The following is a 26,307-nucleotide window of genomic DNA, read 5'->3' as shown; positions in this document are numbered from 1 at the left end:
GCAGTGCAGCAGCTGCAGGGTGACACTCTCATGTCCCAGATTCATTGGGGGTTACTAACCCATTCTCTCCAGCATTTCCCCTTGCTGGAAGGTGCTGCTCTGGGGCATGTGTGCCACAACAGCTCCCGAACCAGACTTCACACAGCAGGCTGGTTTGAGCTGTGACCCCAGTGGCCTCTGCAGCTGGCCCTGCCCATGGCTGGGTGGCCATGCCCACAGCACAACCCAGCTGCAGGTAGAGTTTCTTACTCTCAGTCATGGCAGCTTTGAAAAGCTGACAGATTCTAAATCCCATGCAGAGATGAACAGACCCCCACAGCACTGAGAGGTGGTGTGGAGCACTGAGAGCTGCTGCAGGCAAGGTCCTGTCCTCCTCTGCATCCACAGAGTCCCTGTGGACTGCAAAAGCTCTCATGCACAAGGAGCTAAAGGCAGCAGGGTGCATGCTCTGCACACTGCTTGGACCAAGAAGGGCCCAAAAAATGAGAAAGGAAGAATGAAAGTGAATGGAAACAAGACCATAGCTTTGGAAGACCTAGGAACTGCAAGAAAGAGGACGTTGAAACCTGTCCTAAAGTTATAAAAAATGTGACATGTAAAAATGTGACAAATGTCAAAAATTTCATTAGTTCCCCATTTTATTGGACCTCATTGTTTCCAAACTATAAAAAAGCACATGACCTTCAGCACTATTTTTACTGAAGTCAGTACTTGAACCCAAGATTTAGCTAACCTTTGTTGCTGCAACAGATGAAGAACTTCACCACACCAATTTACCAGCAAAGATCCTAAGTCCTTATATTTCTCTAGCACTTTCAGGAAAATGGCCAAAAAAGAATTTTAAAATTAAAGAAATATAAAATTAGCAAAATAATGTATGTAGGGAAATGCCTCAGTACTGAAAGCTGCTTTACTTTAAATTTCCTTTACTTACAAGAAATTTTGAAGTATGCTCTTACATTTCTCCATTTTTGATAGTGAAACGGAGTCAAGGATCATTTTCTTAGAGTAAATGCCATTTCTCAAATATTGTACTGATTGTATGGAGGGAAAAATGTTCAGGAAAACATGACTAAAAACCAACACCAAATGTTCAGAGATGATCATACTCTTGTAGGTAGTCACAAGTTCCTTTTAAAAATGTGTAAAAACATTATTAAAAGACTGGTATCTTCATTAATAATTTATTTCTAACTCCAATTTGAAGTGCAGTTAAACAACAGCTGCTGAAGTTACAAACCACACTGAGAGTTGCTGAAGAACACAAAGATGTAAGAGCCTGCCTCAGTATGAGATACCACATCTGATGTTACCTTGCAGCAACATCATGCAGTTTGATTTATATCAGGAATGGCTGAACTATACAGTAGCCAAATCTAATATAGACAGGATTTCCTGGCACACAGAATGGCTGAGATACAGCAAGAGACTCAGCCTGGTATCTGTGTGCTTTAGAAAATGGGATTCATTGGGTTCAGAGATTCCCTGAGCCTTGCTTCTGTTTTCTGTTTAAAAGGAATGAATCTCTGAAGGGATGGTGCTGGCTGACAGAGTGTGTGAATCAGCACTAACACAATAAACCAGAGCAGCAGCTCCTCAACCATGGAGTGACCTGGCAAACTCAGCCTAGCCTGTGCCAGCAGCATGGCTGTGCTCAAATTCAGGTCTCCAGAGCAGGAAGGAAATTTAAATATCCAGCTTAAAAGGAATGGCTAATGACAGTGCAGAACAAAGAAACATTGAGCTTCCTGTTAACCTATAGGTACATATCACCTGTAGCATAAGCAAACTCAAACAGTAAAAAAAGTGCTGCTTTTCTCTGATTGTGTTTTAAAGTTTGGTGCCAAGGACCATGATCTGACCAATGCTAATTTTAAAAGTGCATATTGCTGTTGTCTTTTCTCATTTTTATTTTTTCCTGTTGTGAATTATACAACTGTGATCAGAAACACCAGATAGCAAATGTGCTTTTCCAGACTGTAAAAAAAGAGAAGGCCAAGCAAATCCAAGAGTCCACTAACTGCCACTGACTTGTAAAGGCTTAAGATCAGGCCACTAGCCCATAAACTCCTGTCTCAATTAGTGGAATATGTCCTTTCTCCAGCCTTTGTTTTGTTGAGGAAAAGCATTCCTTGGACATTCTAGTTACAGCTTAGGAGTAAAACAGGAATTTCTGTTGATGTGTGTGATGTCAGAATTTAACCCTCTAACTTTGAATTAAAAATGAAAAGGATTTCCTATTATACAATTTTTGTTGGGGTGAAGGGTTTTCCTTACAGTGTATCCATCACCTACAAGGTTCTCAGTATTTCCTGCATAAAGATCCATTTTCTGAGATTATTCTGAGTAGCTGCTGCCAGGCTGCTGCAGCAACTTATTGCACACAGGGACTGGTCCAGCTGGACAAGTTAGTACAATGATAAAACTAACTGTAAAGGGAGAAAATTTATCACTCATAGGTCTCATAGAGAAACACAGATGATTATCTGCTTATTTAAGCTTCAATTCAATGGATAACCTAAACACATGCTCAACTGGAAAAAGTATATCAGTCATCCTCCTGACTAACAGAAATATTTTGCTGTTTAAGATAAGCCAGTGCTTTGCTGCCTCAAGGTGAGATAACTGAGCCTACATACAGTTATGTGGTGATTTATTTGACAAAGGGCTAATAAATGATAGTTTGCTGCTTTAATAAATGCCTAATCAATTGGCAATTATGTGTTACTGTGAACTGCAAAGGGTAAGAGGTCTGACAAATAGTCTGCAATGCTCCCATAAAATCCACTTATAAGGTTGGGTATTTTTATCCATTCCTAATGCTCACCTGAACTGGAGAAACTTTTCAGCCTAAGGCCCTTCTATATCCAGTATCTATTCATGTAAGGTGTTATGCATGTGAGTCATCCCTACACTGACAGCAATTCCCTCAGGTGAACAGAGCTGGGATCTGCAGCACAAGAGTCCAGCTGATTTAGGGCATTTCTAAACCTTGGAGCACTTGATCTGCATAAGATACAGACAGCAAAAACTACACAGACTGAGCTGTTTCCAAATATTATTCACCTACAGAAAACTGTCAGGAGAAACACCAATATATTCCCCATTTTGGATCTGAAAAACTGAATACCTTAAAAATTAGTAAAAAGAATAATCTTTTAAAGTTCTCATTTAAAATACATGATGTTTTTATTTTCATTGTTTTAACAAGACAAAATGAGAATAAAAGTAGGTTATCAAAAGTGGGTGCTGGCATTCATACTTTTTTTTTAATTGACATACACATAATGTATATGAATAGCCACACATTTCTAGTGAAAGACTATGAACAAACACACGTACATATACAGAGATAGAGAAAGGTCCTATACATACATACATGAGTGAATATTCATATTTATGTGCATACAGTATACAGACAAGATACTATACAGGTACAGTCAGTGCAATATACTGTATAAGGCTACACAAACACCGAGAGAGGCTGGTGGGGTGGTGACAGCCATGGGAACAAAGCCTGGATGGTTGTGACTCAATGCAGACGTGGGGACAGCCTGGCTGCTGTGGGGTGTTCTATGCATCAGGCACACACAGTTCCAACAGAAACATGGTACAATACACTCAGCTCAGAAAGGAGGACAAGTGGGAGTGTGTGGAGGAAACTGAAATGCGTATGAGTGGACAAATAAGGTTGTTCTACCTAGGATACAGGATGTTTGGTTCATTTACAGAGAATGCCTATATATAAACCCATGCTTTCATGAATTCATGCCATTTTTTATTTCTATCTTTTCTTTTAAGAATATTACAAAATTCTTGCCCTGAGTTAAACATAAATACACACAGAAAAGGGGGTGGGGAAAAAGGAAATTGCATGCTTCTGGGTTTTTATAAATAAAATTTTAACCAAGGCACAATGTCTTCAAGAGTGGTTGCAAGACCATTTGAAATTAATTTAGCAAGTGCTATTGTTCTGGAACTGTGGCAAAACTAATTGTTTGCATACAAAAGTCTCAGAACAAGTTTTGAAGTGAATTTACAAGTTTTAGAAGAGAACAAGTAAATTTATTACATATGCCTTAAAGAGAGATTCCCTGAAGAGGAAGGAATGCTACCAATGCTACCAAATTAAATTATTTTATAGGCAATTTACTGATGTTTGGACTGAAATTATTTCACACAAACAACATTATATATTTGTTTAGCATTGGCTATTACCTATTTTTAGTAGAACCATGTACAGTGCTGTAAGAGCAGCTAAAAATGAGATTAAGAACTTCCAGATAATTTTCAGTTTCTGTGTTAGGCAGTAAACACAGTGGTCTCACTGATTCAGCAAGCTGCAAGAATCATAGCTCAGGCCCAGCTGATCAAGGATGGCATGAGACTTTCAAGGCTGTATCTCTCTCCGTCACTGACCTGCATGAGTGTCTTACTGGAAATATTAGTTACTAGTTCCTGTGGATCCCCCTCTATACATCCATGCCCAAATCTGACTCTCAAAAGAAAGGGTGCAGAGGCCATGCTTGGCTCTTGCCCCCACATTCAAACGCTCAGACTGCAGAGACACACTTGGCATCAACTTCCAGGGGCTCTAGATGGTCCCTCAAATTCCAGGGAACAACCACCTGCATTGTGCTGCATTGGCTGCAACATCTGTCCCCATAAATCTCTCTGTTGAGCTGACTGTTTTTCAAAGTGTTGAAACCATCTCAACTCTACCAAAGCCAGGCACAACATAGCAACCCCCTGAAACCTCTGACCACACAGGTGAGATCTTCTCATGTCTGTCCTGTGCCTGTTCAAGAAACTGTAACTCCCAATCTGAGAAGCAACTAGGTAAGGAGAGTAAAAAAGTGTTGAGCATGAACGTGAAAACCTCATAAATGCCGTGTTATTTCATCCTTTGTCAGAATATCATTGCATTTGAAAGGTTTCAACAATTTCTGTCACTTAGCTCACCTCTTTCTGTTTTTTGCTGACAAGCTTACCAAGTTCGTGCAGGAATAAGATATAAGGGTAAAGGAATGAAATACTCTTTCTTCTCTCTTCCATCCCACCTGGAATAGTGGCAGCCATGCAGGCACTTGACAGCAAGGCAGGATGACAGACTAGAGGTGTGCTGCTCACACCAGTGACTCTGTTCCCACACCTGACACCCTCTTGCTGTGGGGTTACTTTTTCTACAGCTGACCGCTTTCACCCATTACTTCCTCCCCTGACACACTTATTTTATGCCTAAATCCCATGCTATGACCCTTATGGAGAGGGAGAGTCACCAAAGCCATGTTGGGTTTTAGCACCTACGGTGACAGCAGGGCGTGCTCAGAGCCACCTGTACCTGCTGTCCCCTCGGCCGTGGGACAGAGGCTGCTCCAGCAATGTGGGGCCACACTTAAACCAGAGTCCTGGCAAAGCCATGCACTGGCCTGCTCCTGCTGCATGAACAACCCAGCTGAGTGAGGAAGAAAAGATGTTGGGACAGCAGTAGCAGGCTGGTCTGCCAGCAAAGGACAGCTTGGAGACATTTGCTTCTCATGCCAATCAGTCAGGTGTGCCTTGGAGGTGAGGGATAATGGATGTGGCAATTCCATCTACTTCAAAGTTTGCATTTTATTTTCCTTTTTCAGAAATTTTATTTTACTTTTTAAATAAGCCTTCTCTATTTGCAATTTGCATATTTAGAAACCATTTGCACTGCTCTGGACCCATGCACTGATTAGGTAAGGCCAGATTCAAGCTGAAACTCAACACAATGCAATGTGGAGCCTTCCCAAAGCATTAACATTCTTGTTGTTGCTCTCATCCAAAATGTTGACAGCATATTTTGCTGCACTGTCGACAGCAGAATTTTGCTTTCATGGGTGCAACAGATTTGTTTTAGCAGGAAAAACCCGGAACTGTGGAAAGTAATCCAAGCACTCCCTCTTGTGGGCACAGGGTTCTGCTGCACTTTAGAAAGGCACAAATCGCATAAATCCAGAATCCGACAGATTCTTACAGTGCAAAGTCCCCAGAGGGCTGTGTGACATTGTGTGACACTGCCGGACACAGTTCATGCCTCATGCCCTGGCACTTCCTTCAAGGTGGCAGCAGTCAGGGTGACAGATCCCTGGCTCTCATCAACATTCTGTCTGAACAAGAAAGTAAAATCCTATAGCTCTGGATTCAGGCTTCTAAATACTCCCAGGACACACACACTGGTCAAATGCAGACATCATCTCAAGGTAAAATTGGCCCCTGTCCCATCAGTGGAGTGTCTGTGCCACAGGCTTCTCTCTGTACCCCGTTGTGGGTTCTTCCATGCCTGTCCATCCTCCCAGGTAGCACCCAGAGGATTTCCTTTCTCCCTGCCATTTGCAAAACCAGCATCCACAAGATTTGGTCTACACCTACGTTCCTTTTTCTTTGCGTACACAGACACTAAAGATTTCTCCATGACAGGCCCATTTGAGAGAGAGACATAATTTTTAAAGTGTTCTGAGTAAAATATACCTGGTTTTTCACTTTTACACATTCAAATGCATTTAATTGTATCATTGACACATAAACAATGTAAAGTCATTGTCACAGATACAGCAGATTGCACCCCAAATATTTTTTTTGCACTTCCTAATTTCACAAAAACCAAACCTTAAGCAATTTCTTAATTGAGAGTCATACCCTTACTAATCTACTTCCATCTGCAACCTCTTACTTTCTCACCTATTACACTGAATTTATGAATCCTTGGGGCAGGACAGCCTTTGTTCCATGCATACTGTCTACCAGCCAATAACTGTGACTCTTGGACACCACCACAGTCAATATTGTGGTGGATCCTAGTGGCCAACATTAAACAGGTTCTGTATCCAGTGACAATCCCAAGCCTTAATAAATGTGATGGCTAAACATAAGGAGTAATTAAGTTCCTTTAAGTGAATATCTTCTCAGGCAAAAATAGAAGCTACCATCCAATGTAATAAATAGTGTATAGAAAGTTCAGACCAAAGCCCCATGGGGTTCTGATTACAGAGCAAGCAGCATGGGACTGTTCCCACACTGTGGACACATATTTTGGATGAAGAAAAAGATCAAGTATCAAAAAGGAGCAACTGTAACCTTGGCTCCAGGAGCAGAGAGACAGACATCTCAGAGGCACTGCACTGGCTCAAGAGGAACACTTGGCATGTACATAGAGGGCGAGGAAAAGGGTTGCCACTATCCCATGAATTTTTTAGTATGTTTTGCTATTCTATGTCCAAAATACACAACAGACTTTCAGAACTTTTGAAAATTAGAGGAGAAAAGAGGGACAGAGAAAATTCTAAGAGTGGCAATTAGCACAGTAGTTAGATATTCCCTCTGAATAGAAATCTGTGAGTGTGTGTCTCCTGAGATCTTTAACCAGCAGCTCATGGGGATAATTTTTCCCTTGGGTCCAGAGGGCAAGGATGACAGAAGTTGATTTTTTCTTTGCAAATCCTGGCTCATGATAAGAGCCAAAACAGCAGAATCACCGGAGTCTGATGCTAGCTCTAGGTTGAGATTCATCAAGGAGTGCATGTAGCACAGATTGACAGTACTGAGAGCTCACATGGGTCTGTGCTGTGTAACACACAGAAATTCCCTTGTTAGCACAATTTATTTTTTTCCTAACATTTCCCTGGTAATCAAAGTGGATGAAGGACTACTTCAGTCCACAGAGTTCTCCATCTACCTGCAATGACTCTATTTCTTTCATATAGTGGAAGGTAAAAGAAAGACTGCTGTGATCAGATATGTTACAGTGGATCTTGATTTATAGGTTCTCATTTCTCAACAGCAAAATTCACCAACTGCAGAATCAGGAACCCAGCTCTGCTACTGTGCCCCACAACTGCAGGGTTTTTGCTGACTCCTTGAACTCTTGTACACTACTGCTGGGAAAAAATGGCAACTTTAAGCTGAGAATAATAGAAGAACATAATAGAATAGAATAATAGAATAGTTTATGGTCACAGAGTATTCACTTTCAGATGCACATTTACCAACTAAAGCATTATAATGTCAATTCATTGGGGAAGTACTGTGTCTAGGTGCCTTCAAAAATAATTATAGCCATAATGGTAACAATTTGCATTCCCAGCATTCACTAATTACAGGGTAACCACAATGTTTACAAGGCATACAAAGACTATAACATGTTTTGTATTCACAACTAAAGCTAGAGATATTACAAGCTGGGCTTGTGATTTTTAACTGACTCAGTACAGAGGGAACTTAGGCATGAGACAAATATGTAGCTGTGCTGCTGAAGAGTACTCAGCACTTGTCAAAATTCAATTCCAAATAATTAGCTTAAAGTTTTTTGCATTTTTATGATGGGCTTTTACTGCACTTAAACAGCAAGGTATTGCTCTACTCATGCATATTGCTCTACTCAAATATGTCTCAGCTTCTTTGTGGTACTTCCCTTCCATCATGATTTTGTTTTAAGGTGGAACCATTAGAATAGGTGTTTGGGATTTTTTAGCTTTTCCTAATCCCATGAACACAAGGAAAAACCCTGCGTATTCAAAGTAGAAAATTTGCTTCTTACTTCTCTACCCACATTGCTATGTTGGAAAACTGTGCTGGAACACTCCTGGTCTCTGCTCCCTGGCTCTGTGAGCCTTGGATTTCCATGTCTGTACCACAGCTCCCTCAGCCTGCCAGCGCCAGGCACGAGCCTCCCCCAGCACTTGGTTATTCTACAAGTCTTTTTTATTTTCCTACCTAGATATGAATTTCAAGAGCCAACTTGTATCTAAAATTCTTGTCTATCAAAGACACATTCTCATTGATGGCTTCACTTCATTTGGTGCAAGACAATGGTCAAGTCCACTCTTGGGAGTCCCTTTCCCTTTGCTGTATTATAAAATAAGTGAGAGCTGTCCTGAATTCTGGAGGGTAATGGTTGTTTGTCCATCTTGTGCCTTCTGTTGTGTTTACCAATGTGGTCACGTGGGGAAAGTAAAATGCTGCCTCAGCTTGCAGAGAACTCAGGCAGATACCAGGCCAGTGATGAAGTGAGCTGCAATTTTTCTAAAATCAGACACAAAAAGTTTCAGTGTTGATGCTGATATATTTTCTAGCTTTTTCTTCATTCCTTCCATGCATGTTGAGACTCCTTAATTCATAACCGTCAATGGATTTTCATTCCCTCCTCTGAGTTATTCCTTCTAATCTCAGCATGGCTTCTGAATTTTACTTTGATCATCTCTGTAAAGTTTAAATCTTCTTTCCTTGCTTAAATTGGAGCTAGATATCACTGCCTGGTCCCCCACAAAAATGCCCCAAACCTTAAGAGGCATACAAACCCTCAGAATTAAGATAACATACCTTGAGGTGGCAACAGGAAAGGACAGTGCTGTCTGGCCACTGAAAAGCAAGAAACTAACAGGCACCATGAAGAGAGGCTGCACATTTGCAGATAAGGAACACACTTTTGTGAAAATCTATCTGAAAATAGGCTCTGCTTTGCAGGGAAGCTAAAATATGAAACTCTAGCTATCAGTAGTTTTGTTTTCAAAAGTGTGGTTTTCTTCAGACCATCTATCTTAAAAACATGTGCTGCTGTGCTGCTATGCAGCCTAGTACGTGGAATTTTCCAATCACTGTCTCCAAATTAATGAAAACAAATCTCACTTTGCAAAGGTCATTAGCAGAAAAAAAATCCCAAGGTGTTCATATGATCTCTTTTTTTCTTAAAATGGAAATTAGTGGGATTTTTCTGTGCTGAAGAATGTTTCAGAGAGGCATGGCAGTGATACAGAGAGGATTTTATGTACATTAAAACTCTGGGTGCAAGATGTTCTGCTCTCCAGCAGAGGGACTTCTACAGTCTGCTTGAAACGTTTTCTTCTTTTGTGCCAGATATGCTCAGTGCACACCTAGCCTGTATGCCACAGGGATATCTGAGCTCATCGATGGAACGCAATCCTTTGTTACCCCGAGGTGAAGATGTGGAGAACGATGGGATGGCAGGGAAGCATCATTGCACAGCAGTGATACCTGTGACTCCAAATCCTGCTTGCTTTACACAAATGAACAGCTTTGTTCACTGTGGCTGTGCTGTGGCAGGACTGAGCATTTTCCACTGCAGGGTGAAACCTCTGACCATGCCTGCTGCAGAAATCTCAGGTGCCAGCACAGAGGTTCCAGCAAAATGGGTGAGGAGTTATTTACTGGGGCAACTGTGGACCCTGTTTATTGTACTTTATAAACCCCTCAAAGTGGTTAAATTCCACTGTTCTCAGTCTACTTAGATGGCTACAAAAGACAGTTACTTGTTTTCATTTCCACATAAAGGCCAAACACGGACTTTTACTATCTCTAAAGTTATTCACACACTTCTTTTCTCTAAGATACAACTTGCTTTACTTTCTACAACATTTCTCCATTCCCTGTAACATTTTGTGAACAATGTCATACCTTTATAGAATGAGAATCACTTAGGCTGAAAAAGGCCTTTAACCCAGCACTGAAAAACATGTCCCCAGATGCCACATCTACACATCTTTTAAACATCTCCAAGGATGGTAGAATGGACTCCTCCACTTCCCAGGGCAGCCTGTTGCTTGACAACTCTTTCTGTGAAGAAATTTTTTCTAATATAAACAGATTATATCCTACAGTGTGTGTCTGAGTGTTAAAGCAGTCACTGACCATTACCCTGTGGATTATGGGGCCTTCATTCTGCTCCCTGTGTCCATCTTCCAGCTCAGGGGTGGTACCTGGAGAACAGCTGGTCCTGCTTTTGAACACCGAGGCAAAGAAGGCATTAAGTACCTCAGCCTTTTCCGCACCTTTTGTCGTTATGTTCTCTCTGCCATCCAAAAAGAGGATGGAGATTCTTCTTAGATTTCCTTTTGCATAGAAACATTTTTTATTGTCTTTTATTACAGTAGACAGATTAAGTGCTAGTCAGGATTTGGCCCTTCTAATTTTCTCCCTCCATAATCTCATGACTCCCTTGTCCTCCTGAGTTGCTTGTCCCTTCTTACAACTTTCAGAAATTCTCTCTTTTCCTGAGTCCCAGCAAAAACTCTATTCAGACAGTCTGGTCGTCTTCCCTGCTGGTTTGTGTTTTGGCACTTGAGGATGGCCTGCTTCTGCATGCTTAATATTTCCTTCTTTCCTTTCTTTACAAGACAATTCATCCTATCTAGAATACTTCTCTGCTATTTATACCCATCTCTGTAGGATATTTTTATTTAGATATGCATTTAGGAAATACAGCTATGTGGCACTTTTGTTGCTCAAAAATATTCTACGCTCCTGCCATTATTATAGTTCCAAGCCCCCCACCTACCTCCTCTGCTACTTCCTTAATTTCTTAAACTTTGTCCTTTCACAATCAATAACTTCAGTTCCAGGATAAACTTATGTTTATCTTTCAGTTTAAATTGAGATAATTCATTACTTTATCCAAGGTTGCTTTGTGCAACCAACACTTTCCAAATGCCCTCATCATTTCCCAGAACTAAGGACAGAAGGCAGGCTCTCAACCTGGCTCAGCATTTTGGTAAATGCTGGCTGTCCCTACACTACAGAATTTTTAGTATTCTCCATCAGAGACCAGCCATATAATTAATTTCTGCTCATAAGCCATTTCTTCTTATTTTTAGGTGGTCCCTCCTGTGCTTCCCATCAATATACTATAGATATATTCTGTGAATACTAGCTGATTAATCCTCACCATTCCTACATCAATAACCAAACAAGAAATAAGAAAATAAGGCATAGGGGAGTTAAATTACAATAGTTACATAATTATCTAATATATGATTGGAATTATAATTTAGGTTTCCTTAGAGCAGATCAATTTTGAATTACTAAGCATAGTCACCACTTCTTTGAACAATTGCATTAAAAATTATGGGTTTTGAGAACTCAGTTGCAAATTTGTCCTTTTTTTCCCAAATTAAGCATTTTGAAAATCACAAGTCTGGGATCCATGAAGATTTGAGAAAACCAATTAACAGTAATCTGTCCTTTCCCAGATCTTATATTCCTTTTGAATGTTAGCTGTGCCTATCTGATCAACAAAGAGGGGAATAACACAATACATCTTAATCTTTTGGAAAGTCTAATTTGCTCATTATGATATTGTTAAGGAAAGCAGTATCAATACAATCAATAGCCACAGCACACAAAAATAGATACCCTGTATGCCACAACCCAGCAGACTGAGAATGGGCTAACAGCCCAGCTGTTGGAAACACATTTCACCCATCATCCATTATTTGCACATTAAGATAGAACAGGTGTTGAAAGAACAATCAATGTTTGTATCTGCTACGGAGATAAGATTTTTGTCATTCCTCTGAAATCAGGGTCAAATCCACACCTTTAAAAGTTATACTATCATAGCAAATGGCAACATAATAGATGGACAGTAAGAGATTGTCAGCTGGAAGGGAAGACTTAGGGAGAGAAAGCTTGTACTAGATTTTCTTGTTTTTCATGAAGTCATGACCGTACCACACATTATTCAATTAACAAGATCACCCTTCCACAGTCACTTGAAAATTCCTCTTATCATCTTTGTTCCTTTCTTCTGTATGAATTGAGGTGGATTTTTCCCTCCACAGTTTCAGTGAACCCTGGCTACAGCTTCTAAGAGGCTCATTATCTCTTCTATCACATCAGCTTCTGCTTTCAAGGCTTATTGTTTAGTTCTTAGTATAAACTGACAGGCTAAAACCCCTTCAAAACACCCAAGGTGCCTTTGCCACTGAATAAACAGCAAAGCATCAGGAGTGCTGTAAAACCCATTTAATCAAAAATATATACTACATGAACACTGGGACACTGAAAACCTTTGGAAGTACAATTACCCTAATTTCTTCCTTAGATGAAGGAACACTTCATGTGTTATTTAAATGGGCCATCATTTTGAATCTCCATTATAGATTTGATTTGCTTATGTAAAATATGCTTTAGAAATGTGCAGGGTTCTCTCAGTCTTCATGTCTGGCAGCACTCAGAAGTAATACAATCATATCAGTTCATACAGGTTACAGACCTGTAACCTGTACAGACTTGGCTACCCAAATATGACCTTCCTAACAAGTTGCTGGCTGTCTGGAGTGAGTAAATCAACTTAGTCTTGTGGTCTTTGCTTTGGTCAAGACATTATTGGAGCGACTCACCAAGATAGAAACACAAATATGTGATTATTGCAAAGCAGTCCTCAGGGAGATTTCCACTCAAACTTCAGTGGCATTCAATAGTATTTTGGGGACTAACTCCCTGAAAGCCAGACAAAAATTCTCCATCAAAATAAGGGTGCCTGTGTGTGCATACACATATGCATGTGCACCTAAATCCATCTGTGCTCCTGTCTCCTTGTGCACACACACCCCACATGTACACACCAGTGATGCAGTGCCACAGTGCTTTGACAGAAGCCATTCACATGATGTTTAAGCAAAACCTCTTCTTTCAATTGCTACTCTCAGCTAGTTCTGTCAAACTAATAATACAGGTCTGTGCAACAAAATGTTACAATATCAGTATTAGCATATAAAATAAAGGTAAGTATAGGTTTCCCATGTCTTTATTTCTTTTCCATTTTCTCTCTATTGGAGAAATTTGCCAACCCAAACACTTTCATTTTTTCCTATGTGGCAGTTTTGTTTCTGATGATGATAAAAAAATTATCTCTGTTTAAGGTAAAAGGAGATGTTGCTCCTTTGATTTGGGTTGTTTTTTTTTTTTTTTATTCCTAAAAATGTACAATAAGTATAACTACAGTGGACTATTTAATAGTCCTGTAAGCATTACATGGTCTATAGCTGAAGAGAGTCTAGCTGCCTCAACTAAACCAAATCACTTGCTGTAAGAGCAGTTTTTAGGACAGTGATAAATCACAGTGTAATACAATCATGCATTAAGCTCCAACCAGATGTGACTGGCACAAATATTAAAGTACAACTGGGCAGAAGTCAAGTACGTACAAGTCATTGACAACATTGGTGTAAGTGCTCTAGACAAGACCTTTAAAAGAAATTTACATAAAAACATAGATTAAATTTATCAAAGTTTGATAAATTTTAAGACAGTAAAAAAGTACAGAAAGCATGAAAAAAATAAAAAACCCAGCCAGTTCATACTGTACAGTTTTACTACATTTATATTACAGAATGAAGACAGAAAAAGATACAAGGAATTAAGAGCAAAGAAAATTCTGCTGGCTGTGGCCAGCGGAATTTCACTGCCAATGAGAGATGCGCACACACAGATGCACGCACACGCACAGAAAACAAAGACACAAAGCAAAAGAACCATTTACTGTAACAAATGACAGACAGAGAGGTGGGACATTTGGCATGTTGCAGCACATGGAGTCATTCCCGATTGGCTAACGATGGTACCTGGCTCGGCTGGAGCTCGCCGGGCTGCCGGAGCGGCGCCACCGACGCTGGAGGCACTCCTGACGTGGATGCGGAGCGGCCCAGCCGGCAACTCGACTTGGACTCTGCAAGGGAGAGAGAGAAACACCCGTGAGCAGGAGCAGGGGACTGCTGCAGCCAGCTGAACGTTGTGCATCCAGGATTCCCTTGAAATGGAGACTCTAGCCTCGGTAACGAGTTAAAGTCTTGGACATACGGCTGAATCATGAGCAGAAGTTGAGATCAGAAAAGGGATTCAGGCAGGACTCATGCCATGTCCTGGCCTCTTTGCTCTGGCATTTCTGAAGGACAGAGCATAAAACAGCAGACAGGAAGAATAAAAAAGAAGCATTTCTGTTTCCCCACTCCCCTGCTCCCTAGCACCTTTTCTACTCCTCATGTAATACAGCAGTGATTAAGGGAGTTACAGAGGCTTCTGGTTTTACCTCTCCATCCCAGAGCTGAGGGACATGACAGCCCGAAGACTGGCTGTGCTGAAGGAAAGCATGAAATGCCAAAAAATAAAGGAGAAGGTATGTAAAAGTGGTGAGGATACTGTCACACTTGGGGATTTGGAATGACACCAAAAATACTTGGGAATCTCATGTCAGTAGCAATGAATTGAGAGATATAAAGTAGGAAGAAGAGACAAATCAAGACATTGGCAGTGGCAAAGTCAGTTGCCCAGAATCAAGATGATAACAGAAGCAATGGTTGCCTTGAGAGAAAGCTCCATTTCAGAGAAGAACTTCACAAAAATGACGGAGTTATTTGATTTTCCTTCTACTGCTTTATATGGAGTAATTTCTGAGAAGGTTCCCCATTGATTTCCATCCAGGTTACTATTGTACACACTGACACACGGTGACCATGCAGTTCAGGAGGCCTGGATGAAAGTTTTTATATCTAAGCCATGCTGACACCCATGTACTACCCCAATGTTCAGCTGGTCTGGGGGAAACTGCCCTTTCCTGAAAAAGAGATCTGCCTGTTTCTGCCCAAGAAATTTTTTTGTCCTTACATTTCCTTTATATGGCTGAGGAAGCACCTCTCAGCCTATGACTCTGCTCAGATCAATTCATTCTCCTCATGTTTCATAAACCTTCTTCCCAACCCTGCACCTGCTTTTTTGTATTTAGTGGGCAAGCACTGAAAACATTGGACTCACCAGACAGATTTGGTACAATAATAGAGTCTCACTTTTCACATTGACAGTGCTCCTTTACCATGAATAACAAGTAACTTCAATACCATTCTTCATTACAGTTTAAAGAATTTTGAGGTTTTTTTAAAAGGTTTGAAGAATTCCTCCTATTCAATTCTATGTTTTCAACAAGAAAGGAAGGGCCTATGCCTCGTGCAGTTGTGGTTTAGCAAGTTTGTCTCTGAAGCACATATTTTGCCTGTGTCTGTCTGAAATTTATTTTGTCATGCCTCATGTATACAGCTGCTTTGTCCGTGTTTGTTTTACACTGATTTCTCTATTTCCTGTGCGGATCTCTAGTATCACCACTGGCCACTGGTTGGGCCACAGCTTGAAAGGAAGAAGATGCCTATTGCCAGCATGACCTTAAAGTCACTTGGCACACTTTGGAAACTTGAGGACAGCTGGCACATTACTCCACATACCAACAACATGCTGAAATGGATTCTTCCACTCTCACTGATGCTTTCTCATTGTCACCTTCAATGCTTATTTTCTTCAGATATTTCAGAATTCAATAGGGCATGGAGAAGAGCTATCCACTTATGCTGGAGCACTTAGACCAATGAAAGCATCTGTATGGCTGAATATTCATCAACTAAATATTAATAGGTTAGTTAACATCCAGCTGGCTGAGCAGCAAAAATATTTATGCTGCTTGCCGAATGCATTATTCAATTCACTCTCCAAGTCAGTCTGTAAACACACCACGAGTCAACACAGCCACAGGCACACAGAAAGGAGCAGACTGGCCTCCTCCATAACCTTGCTTTTGTACACAGTCTGATGGTTTGCTTTTTTTGGACTTGGGCAGTTACTCTGAAGGTTGATTAGGTTTGTTTTTGTTCTGATTTCACACTGTCTGTGTGCCAGATTTCTGACTGTTCCTTTCAGAAATATAGATACAATAATGGATCTCATTATTATATCTCATCTCTCATCTCCTGGAATTCTGTGGGGGTTTCAGAAAGGACAAAAATTGTGCTTTTTTCAGTTGTTTTTCTTTACTGCTAAGTAAAGATTCTGTTTCTGCTGTGACAAGCAGAATCAGACATTCAGCGCATAAAAAACTCCAAGACACTGTCTGAGTATGCTTCTGAATTATTTTCTTTGCTTTAGGAAAGCAGAAAGAAGTGTCATAATTTCCAATTTGTATCTATGAGCAAGAGATTACCATTTCCTTGCCAAAGAGACTCCTTTCATCTAGCATCAAAGAAATAAAACCTATCACACACAGATGAAGTATTAGTTCCTTTATCTCCCCGTAATATATGTTCCAGTATTAAGGAAACTATTGTGATTTCCATGGTGATCCTCACCAAAAGGTGCTTCAAACATGGCTCCATCTAGCTTTTTTTGTCTCAGTGGCTATATTTTTGGACCAAATAAATACTGTATTCTACTGTAATTAGTGGTCTCAGTAACAGCACATCACTTGGGGGAAAAATAGTCCATAAAAGGTCTATTCTTTAATTGCTGCACAACTCACTGCTCTGTATTCTGCAGCATGTTATTTTTCAGCTATGGGCAGTTTATTCACTCTGCTGGGGCTATCTGGGTTTTCCTATTCAATGCCAAGAATCTTAAAGGAAAAACTACTGGGATGCTTTCTAGCATTTAGAAATTATGTTTATCTCTTGTGGATGATACTGAGACAGCTCAGTATTAACATCTGAAATGAGTAGTCTTGGACATCTTGAGAAGTCCCTCAGTTACAGAATTTCGTGGTGTGGAGCTGAGTTCTATCAGCCATCCTGAGAGGCACACAGGGAAGGTTCTGTAGGCCAGGGGATGCAGGGCATGTGAGCAGCCTTTAGAGATGCTCTTTGCAATCAATGGGCAGCATGAGGTCTGAATTCAGCAGATTCTTGGGGGTAGCCAGATGGCTGTGAAATATTATGCACAAAAATGTTCATAAAATTCACCTGGTGTATGTGGAAATTTAGTGGTGTTATTTTGCACAGCTTCCAATGTCACATCTCTCACAGTGACATGGTTTGAAAAATGCACTGCAGGTCTCTGGGAGCCAGGTGCATTGTTAGGGGGGCACAGTGGGTCTCAGTCTCTTCCCATGGCAACCCCAGTGGCCACAACACTCTGGAGTGGGACCACAGCCCCCTGACACCAAACCCACAGACAAAATCAGCTGCAGTGGGCTGAGCACCACTGCACTCTTGGGTTTAAACTCAGTCTTGACAGCACCAGGAGGGTTACACGTGGAACCACACAAGCATTTAGCTCCAAAGGGCAGCATTAAGGATGAGAATTTTAAGAGAGACTGTGCAACACAGAAATACAAGCTTTCCAAGCACAAATAGGATTGCCTTAAAGTTGTGTATTTAATTATGTGTCTAAGCACTCATATAAATGGCTGGTTTTCCAAAACTGCAGGGGCTGCCAGCATGACTAAAGATGTAGAGGCTTGGCTGATTGTATTTGGGACATGGGGTGTTGTAGGATTTTCTTCAATAATGCACAGTGATGAAAAAAATGCCACAAGATTTTATGGAAATATTTTCAATCAGTTTTATACCAACGTGCTATGGCTTTCTATATTCTCCAGAAGTACAAAAACCCTGCACAATTTTTATTTTTGGATCTTAATGGGAAGAGTTCTTTATCCATCCAAGGAAGCCTTCATTCTGCCTATCCTAATCTTAATTCAAAAAAATGCTCTGGCTGTCACTTACGTTGGAGAAGCTTCTTATCCTGTCACAGTCTCTTCTTTGCACATGAAAAGAGAAATATTGCTTATTTGCTACAGCTGCCAAGAAATGCATTTTGAATTAAACAAGGCAATGTGACAGGCTGGGAGCAATCACATAAAAAAAAAAAGAAGAAGAAGAAAAAGAAAGCATGTATGCTGGAAAAATACATCACACCAAGTGTCTTAATACTGGCCTAAAAAGAGATGAGTAAGCTGAAATACAACTTGAAGTTATGAAACGTTATGGTGCAATAAACTATATAGTATTATGCTATCTAAAAAAAGCATTTAGTATTTTGCTATTGGCAGAATCCAGTTAGTGCTAAAATATCACAGCAGCACATCAAACTGAACAGTTTTCACAAGGGAAGCACTGAACCTGTAGAACTCAATGTAACCAGACATCCATAGGTCAAAAGTTTAGCAAGTCTCAAACCCAAGTCAGGTAATGATCAAAACCATGTCTGAAAAGGAACCCCCTGTTTGGGTTTAGGGGATATTTTGCCCAAAAGGAAAAGCTGATAGTGGAATATACTTTGTGTCCTGAAATATGGGTGTTTATTTTCTTTGTAAAGCTTTTGTTGTAGGATTTGTGTTTTTTGCTATTTCCTGGCTTCTTTGAAATACAAGTAAGTGTTTTGTCTCTTTGTTCAGGTTTTTTGTGTGTGTTTTTCTTACACCTAGGCAATATTTTTACTCCAGCAGAATTGGTGTGATCCCACATCCTGGAGGTCTCACAGCAGAACCATGGGCATTGGTGGGATGTCCTCAGTGTGCAGCTCCCATACAGCTCATCTCATTACAGGTGACAGGCTCTGCTTAGGAGAGCCTGTGAGCAGAGAACATGAATGACAGGTGCAGGCAAGATCTGAGCCTCCTGGGCAGTAATATAAAACTCCAGCATTAAGTTCCTTTCATGTGAAGAATCCTTGTGGGTTTAGGAGCACAGTGATACTGCCTGTGAGGAGAAAATGTAGGGGTTTGTGGCACAGACCTGGCTGGCATGAACTTTTTGCTGCTATTCCCTTCTTACAACAATGGAAGCATCTTGTGCCTTGGGCTTTTCAGGCTTTGTCCCATTCCCAAATAGATGAACTTAAAATATTCATTGCTTTTGGAAATCGACAATGATGGCCAGTAATTGCAGTGAAGGGTGGGTATTTCCTCCCTTCCTGATTACCTACAATCTTTTCAGATGGAATATGTATGGCTGGCTGAGTGACAAGCTGGTGGCAATTCAAAACCAGGATGCAAGAGAGTTTCTGAGATTTTAAAGGCAGGGCAGTGCCTGTCTCCAGCAGCAGGTGGCAATGCAAAATGCTTCTTTGTTGCTGTTAGGAAAAAAGCAGCAACATTCCAGAAAATACTCTTCAAGTCTCCTGGAGTGAAGTTATACAGATTCTGTATTACAGATTGTGTTTGGCTGTTCATGATAATTGCACTGACTTTCCTAAAAGTCAGCATGCCCTCAAATCACACTGCTTTCCATAAGAAATTATAGGATGCCAAGAAACAGAAAGTGTCCTTGACAAATTCTGTCATAGAACAATCAGGCACTAGAGACAGTGATAACTGTGTGCAGCTGACAGCCCAGGCTCTTTGAACAAAATGGACAGAAAGTTCAGGATTCTGTTTAGAGATGGCTCATTCTCCCTTGGATCTTACTAGCAGTTTCAGAGTTGGGGAGAATCCACTAAAAGCCACGGTTCTCACTCAGGTATTTGGCCAGGCCACCTCAGTTCCCAGCTGGAGCAGAGCTGCCTGATGAGTGCCTGTGGGAAATCCATTCACACCCTTTTTCTTTTGCAGCAGAGCAATTCAACTCCATAAAAAAAATTATTTCAATATTGCCCTAATAAATGCCTGTACCAGTGTGAACTAGGAGGTAGGTACCAAGCTGCAGTGTTTCAAGGACATGTCTACACCAAAAAAAAAAAAAAAAAAAAAAAAAAAAAAAAAAAAAAAAAAAAGTAGCTTTTTTTTTCCTGTTATCTATGATGTTGCAAAGAGAGTAGCAGCAGTGATGACTGTACTGGGGACTGGCTAGATTTTATTTGAGGCAAATCTAAGTTCTATTTCCTAGTGCAGAATTACTTTATCTCCTTGACTCCAGAAAGCATTTGTATTCATATGAAAGTATTAAATCTCTCTTCTTGCATTCTGTTACAGTTTTAATTTAATTGCAGAGAATGAGCTGTTACAGTTCATGTACAAGTTCATTGAGGAGAGCTGTGTACAGCATTCTCAATGCAGTGCCCCACCAAGCAAAGGTAAAACGTGTTGCTCAGGCAACAGCAAGAGACACGAGGGGAAAAAATATTCAGGGCAGATGAGAGGCAATATTCATCAAATGAAATATCATAAATCTGCAGGGAAAGAAAAGTTATAATCAGCTCTCATATTTTAATCATTGAAAGGAATCAAAATTCAGCCAAGAAAATAAAATTTTCCTTTGACAGTCCTAGCAGTGTAAGACAAAGTCATAGTTAACTAAATCAAGGCATGATTCAACAACTATTACAGTTTGCTGATGCCAAATGGAGACTGAGGCCAACATGTTTTGTTTGCTTTTGGAGATCAGCCAACTCTTTAAAATAAAACTGCTGCAGAAATGTTGGACAGTAGTGTTATATTTTGCTAAGAGCTTACTCTTCAGTTTTAACTTCTTTACTACTCTGGTCCATAGTGTCATCTTGCAGAACTGAAAAGGTTGGTACACATCTTTGGTCTAATTTTCATATGTCCCAGTACTTTGATGTGGTAGCTTAAACCCATCCTTTAACCTGCATTAGCACAGATGATGGTCTAAGACACTGGGGACAGAATTTTTACCAAAAGCTATGAGCTTATCTGGAAAATTCCCACCTTCCAGGAAACTTTGTAAGAAGAGACAAGTAAGGAAATGGCAGTAGCACAAAAAAGACCTGTGCTAGAGTCATAAGTTTTTGCAGAAAAGTCACTTTCACTGCACCAGGAAGGACTGTTTGGGGGGTCTGTAGCAAGCAAAGCTGGACTACATGATTGCTGCAAATGACATTTCATGTCAGCAAAGACTCTTCAACTTATACACTGAGTTTCAGGTGTCATTTTCAGCAATTCAGGGACAATGTGAGTCCCATTATCACCCAGGGAAGCGATGTTCTGGGTGAGCTGTGAGCATCTCTGCTCACTCAGCAGTGTAAACACTCCTTGCTGCCACTCACTGCCCAGCAGATCTCTCAGGCAGGAATGATTTCTTGTCTGAGCAGCTCATTCCTGCTCTTATACTTACTGAACACTGACCATGAGGCATCAGCACTACACATGCCAGCTGTCCTTAAAGGGGATATTTCTCACAGTCCAACTAATAAGCAATGAAGTTACTCTTTTATGAGAGCTATCAAATCTCAAAAGCACCAATACAGTACTGGTGCAAGGGCCATAAATATCTCTTTATAGATATCTATTCATTTATCAGTTCCATTTGTCTTGGTCAATTTGTAAACAAGACTGCATTATAATGCCATAGTTTATGGCAATTTACTATTTAACATGTTAATGTTTTTGAATAATAAAATGAATAGGTGTTTATCTGAGACTTCTGAAATCCATAGTCACTCTTCTAGAAATTTATGTACAAGCAGAAAACAAAGGCTGCCTGTGTCCTGTCACTGTGCCCCTCAGTAAGACGGCCTTGCTTTTGCAAAGTGTATTTTTGTTACTTCATGTGATACATGAACTTATGAACTTCCTGAGGTGCCATCCTAGGAGTGTCTTTGCCTTTTCAATGTCAGGTGGAATCCTTTACTTCTTTTGAAGTAGATGGCTAACGTGCTTACGTGCTGCTATTCCATGCCACCATCCCAGCTGTTCCAGCACAAGCACAGCACAAGCCTTTTTAGTGCAGCACTCAATGGGCAGGGCCAAATCTAGAAGATATTTGGAAATCTAAAGAATCTGGATGCTTACTGCATCAGTGTATCTTTAGAGACTCTTCAGCTCACAAGGAGATTGATGAGATCTCCCTGTGCCGTGCTTGACGTACCTGAGCTGTTGCCTCCAGCCAGCATGGTTGGGCTGACAGAGGATCTCCCCAGCCTGCTGGACACCATGGGGGGGCCTGGTGTTCCATCCCATTCCTGAGCTTTCCCTGGCTCCCTGCAGGAAGCTGTCCCATGATGTCCTCTCTCTTTGTTTTCCAGCTTTGGTAGTGGTTCAGTGCTGTGGCTTCTGATCTTCAGCTCATCTAGTGGTTCTACAAAATACATAAATGCACATTTCATTATAGAGTAACTGCTAATCATCCACATCATGCAATAATCTTTTGCAAAATACTCCATGTATATCAATGATAAATCCTTTAAGGGCAGTTTATAGCATGGTTTTACCATCTAGGCCAAAACCCTGTAGTTTACATAGGTTTCAGTACACTTTTTAATTATTTAAAAGCACACACCATGAAGCAGATGGATAAAATGTAACATTTCTGTTACAACTTTCATATGCCAGGAAAATAATTTGGAAAATGGTTCCCTACCAAATTGTGGTTTATTAAAAATTTATACAAATATTTGAAATCTTTTCAGCTGTCATTTCATTAGGAACAAGTTCTTCTTCAGGCACTTTCTAAGGAAGCTCTCTCCTAAGGCAATATTGTGCAAGCAACATATCTGTACTTCTCATAAGCTCTAATAAAAGCACACAATCCACAGAACAAAACAGCACAAATCCATTTTGGGTGTGCCCAGCACCATAACCTATGGAATGAAATTGCAGTTGGTTGGAAAAGCCTTGGAGCCAGAAAATTACTTTCTGTTTGAAACACCACAAGTCAATGAAAAGAGGAGCAATTCTAAACACAGTTGAATGACTTTTTCAAGTGACGCAGTGATGTCTGCTTTCTTCATGGCTGGTGATTTTTTGTTCTTTTCTCAAGACCCCAATTTCTTGTCTTGCAGGTTGAGCAATGCATGGAGAAAGGATTAATTCCTGCTCTTTCCCATCTGTAGCTATGAAAAATTCACATGAAAAACTAGATACAGAAGAAACATTAGATTGCTCTTTAGTTGTAGGAGCTAATTACTGTGCTACTCAGTTATTCAAAGCTGCTGTTCACCTCATTTTGAAAAAAAGATCAGTTTGGAATTTTAGATCTCAAACCAAAAGAGATTCTTACACCAGTTCTAGTCACAGAGATTTACTAATCCACCCCCTGATGTACTTTAATTTCTGTATGTATCTACAGTCTTGGAATCCATATTTGACAGAGATAACAATCTTCCCTTGAATTCTATGTCAAAAACTTTTAGTGGCTTCAAGGGCCTTTGGAAGATTTGAGGGAGCCAAACAAAGAGAAAACGCCAGGAGCCATTGAGAGGCAGGCGATGCCAGCAGTTCCCTGAGAGGCTGTGCTGAATGGCAGGACAGGATTTATAGTCTGAGCTGCCACTTCCTCTCCCAGTCACCCCCATGGCCAAGAACTGGGACTGTTCAACCACTCAGATGATAAAGTCCCAGAAAAGGACTACATTCAAAGCACTTTGATTTTCCCGTGGCTCAATGCCCCACAGACTGTTTCCTGTGGTACAGCACACAGGGGAAGATGCACTGCTAGACAGCTGTGATGGGCAGAGACCCCTCCTATGCATAACAGTATCAAAATCTCTCCTTGTTTTGGGTTCTTTGACATTCCAGTGTGCAGATGACCTTAATGAGCAACAACCCAGCCAGCCTGGGGTTTCCTCAATGAAACATCATACAGAAGACATGTAAAAATATCTAACTGGATATGTGGTGCAAGATGTACTCATTCGTGTATTTTGTTGATTACAATTGGTTAATAGTAAAATTAAATATTGAAGATATCTTACCACAGCCTGCAAGTAGTAACACTGCATGAAAAAATGATTAAACAATCCCGGGCTGGGGTGAACCGTAAAATTTACGGATTCTGTAAAATTCATGTGACAAAGACCTTCAAAACTCAAACTTCTTCCATGAACTTTTAAGTCATCTACCTGCTTTAGTCTATGAAAAAGACACTGCAGTGAAAATCCAGGGTTTGTTTTTCCCAATTGGTAACCCCAGTGGGGTACAAGGTTAAATAACAGTCTATATCAATGTAACATGACATCTGCCTTTCAGGGACCTTTGCTAGGAGGTGTCTGTGACACAGATCTGTCTGGGACTGCACAGAAAGACCTGCTAATACAAAGAGATGTGCAAAGAGAGGGAGAGCCCAAATTATTACCAGGATTAGAACTGTTTCAGTTGACAGCATCGAGCTATCAAAAATACTGATGTGTTTTCTCACATAACAGATGCATGCAATCATATGTGATTTTTTTTTCTTCACACCAATAACATTCACTTCTTTAAGATACTACTTATTTGAGAAAAGGAAAGATAAAAACAAGTTTCAAAATTCTTTGGAAATGCACACAATCTTCTTTCCCACTAGTACAGGACTGTGCCTAGATTGCAGTTTATTCTTCACAGTAAAATGAAGAGAAAGCCAGAAGACTAGAATATGTTTTTATAAAGTAAGAATTGGGCCCTCCAAGTGCCCTACCAAATTAATGCATCATTCAATAGAGTTGATTTACTATGTCATCCAGCTGCTCCTGGAAATGCTGTGACTACCTTAGTGAGAACCTTCTCTGTGTGTGCCTCACTGACACTACTTGAACACCTCCCCTTGAAATTTCACACACATGCAGTCAGCCCTTGTCACAGTGGAAATGCTAAGAGTGTGTAGCTAAGGATTTATCTACTTCAGTTTACTTAACAGAGAAACATTTGTACTTGCAGCCTGATAAAAAATATCTGTGCATTCTTAGTTTTTACTGTCAGCTGAATCAAAGCACAGCTTTTGCAACCAGCTGGAAACTATGGAACTATTCAGACTAAATAAAGATTTGGTTTATAGTCTAATTTTTATAAGGTGTAGAAAATCAGTTTTCAGCTGGCTGTCTAGACTTTGTAAATTTACATTCCACTATCCTTTCTTAGGGATTTTCAGTTCACAGTTTATCTTAAAAGTAATATATCCTAAAAATGAAAAGCAGATTGAAACAGATTATAATGTCATGTAGCCCATCACAGGGCCTGAGTCATTATTATTTGGTGATCCTTATCAGTAACAATGATACACAGACAGAAGACAACATGTCAGTGTTTTCTGTAGTTTTCTGTAATATTACTTTCCAGGTCACTTGCAAATACAGAAAAAAAAAATGAAAAAGGAAATTATTGCCTCACTTTCACTCAAATATTTTAGAATATTTAGAGAAGTTTAGAATAATTTCAGTTTCTTTAATAAATGTCAATGGGAATCATACTCAAACTCAATTAAAATAAATTAAAAAATCACTCTGCTACTTCTTGGACAATTAAAAGAGCACTTCAGTTCCAATGTGCCCAGGACAGCTCCAGAAATGCAGAATGCTCCCCTGCCAGCTCTCAGCCCATCCCTGGCCCATTTGTTGACTGTGCCAGCCACTTGGATGTTTTTTATCTTGTCACCTACTCCTTGCTGCAAATGTAGCTGCACAGAGCAAGCCAAGTGGCACAAACGATTGTGTCTCACAGGAGCACATTCCCTGCTCCATGCTTTGGCTCCTGCAGCCTGGCACAAGGCAGTGGCAGAGGGCAGAGCACACCTGCAGTTACCTGTGGGGTGGGGATCTTATCATCCCCTGAAAAGCAAACCAGGACATTTTACACAGAGTAACCCTTTATAAAAGCTTCAGCAGGACTTAAATGGCCACTTTATCCCTATTGATCCCATCCTGAAAACAGGAACTCTTAGCAGTCAGATTTATCTGTGTGTACAGAGACACAGCTGAAAGGTAACAGCAGCTGCTGCACAGCTCTTTAAAATATTTTTTATTTGGGAAGTGCAGAAACATAGGTTGGATCTAGGTTATCTTGTGCTGTTAAAACCTGAATGGTGGGAAATACCAAAGCTCAGTATTATGCTGGGAGCTCACTGAGTCATATGGTGACCACCAGAAAAT

At 40.4% G+C, this 26,307-nt stretch overlaps 1 protein-coding gene across 1 annotated transcript in view; it reads right to left on the bottom strand.

Annotated features, from left to right (window-relative positions):
• Positions 1-26,307, bottom strand: part of NYAP2 (neuronal tyrosine-phosphorylated phosphoinositide-3-kinase adaptor 2) — a 132,215-nt gene that overhangs the window by 9,348 nt on the left and 96,560 nt on the right. Inside the window, exons 6-7 of the mRNA XM_058812272.1 lie at positions 22,335-22,544; positions 14,382-14,485 (exon numbers count right to left, since the gene is read on the bottom strand). Of these exons, the coding sequence (XP_058668255.1) occupies positions 14,382-14,485; positions 22,335-22,544 (314 nt within the window). The remainder of the gene's footprint in view (positions 1-14,381; positions 14,486-22,334; positions 22,545-26,307) is intronic.

The sequence above is a fragment of the Ammospiza caudacuta genome, chromosome 11 (assembly GCF_027887145.1).
Source record: "Ammospiza caudacuta isolate bAmmCau1 chromosome 11, bAmmCau1.pri, whole genome shotgun sequence".
In the NCBI taxonomy this organism is placed as follows: domain Eukaryota; kingdom Metazoa; phylum Chordata; class Aves; order Passeriformes; family Passerellidae; genus Ammospiza; species Ammospiza caudacuta.
The sequence above is the reverse complement of the archived record's forward strand: the minus strand, read 5'-3'. Positions and strand labels throughout refer to the sequence as shown.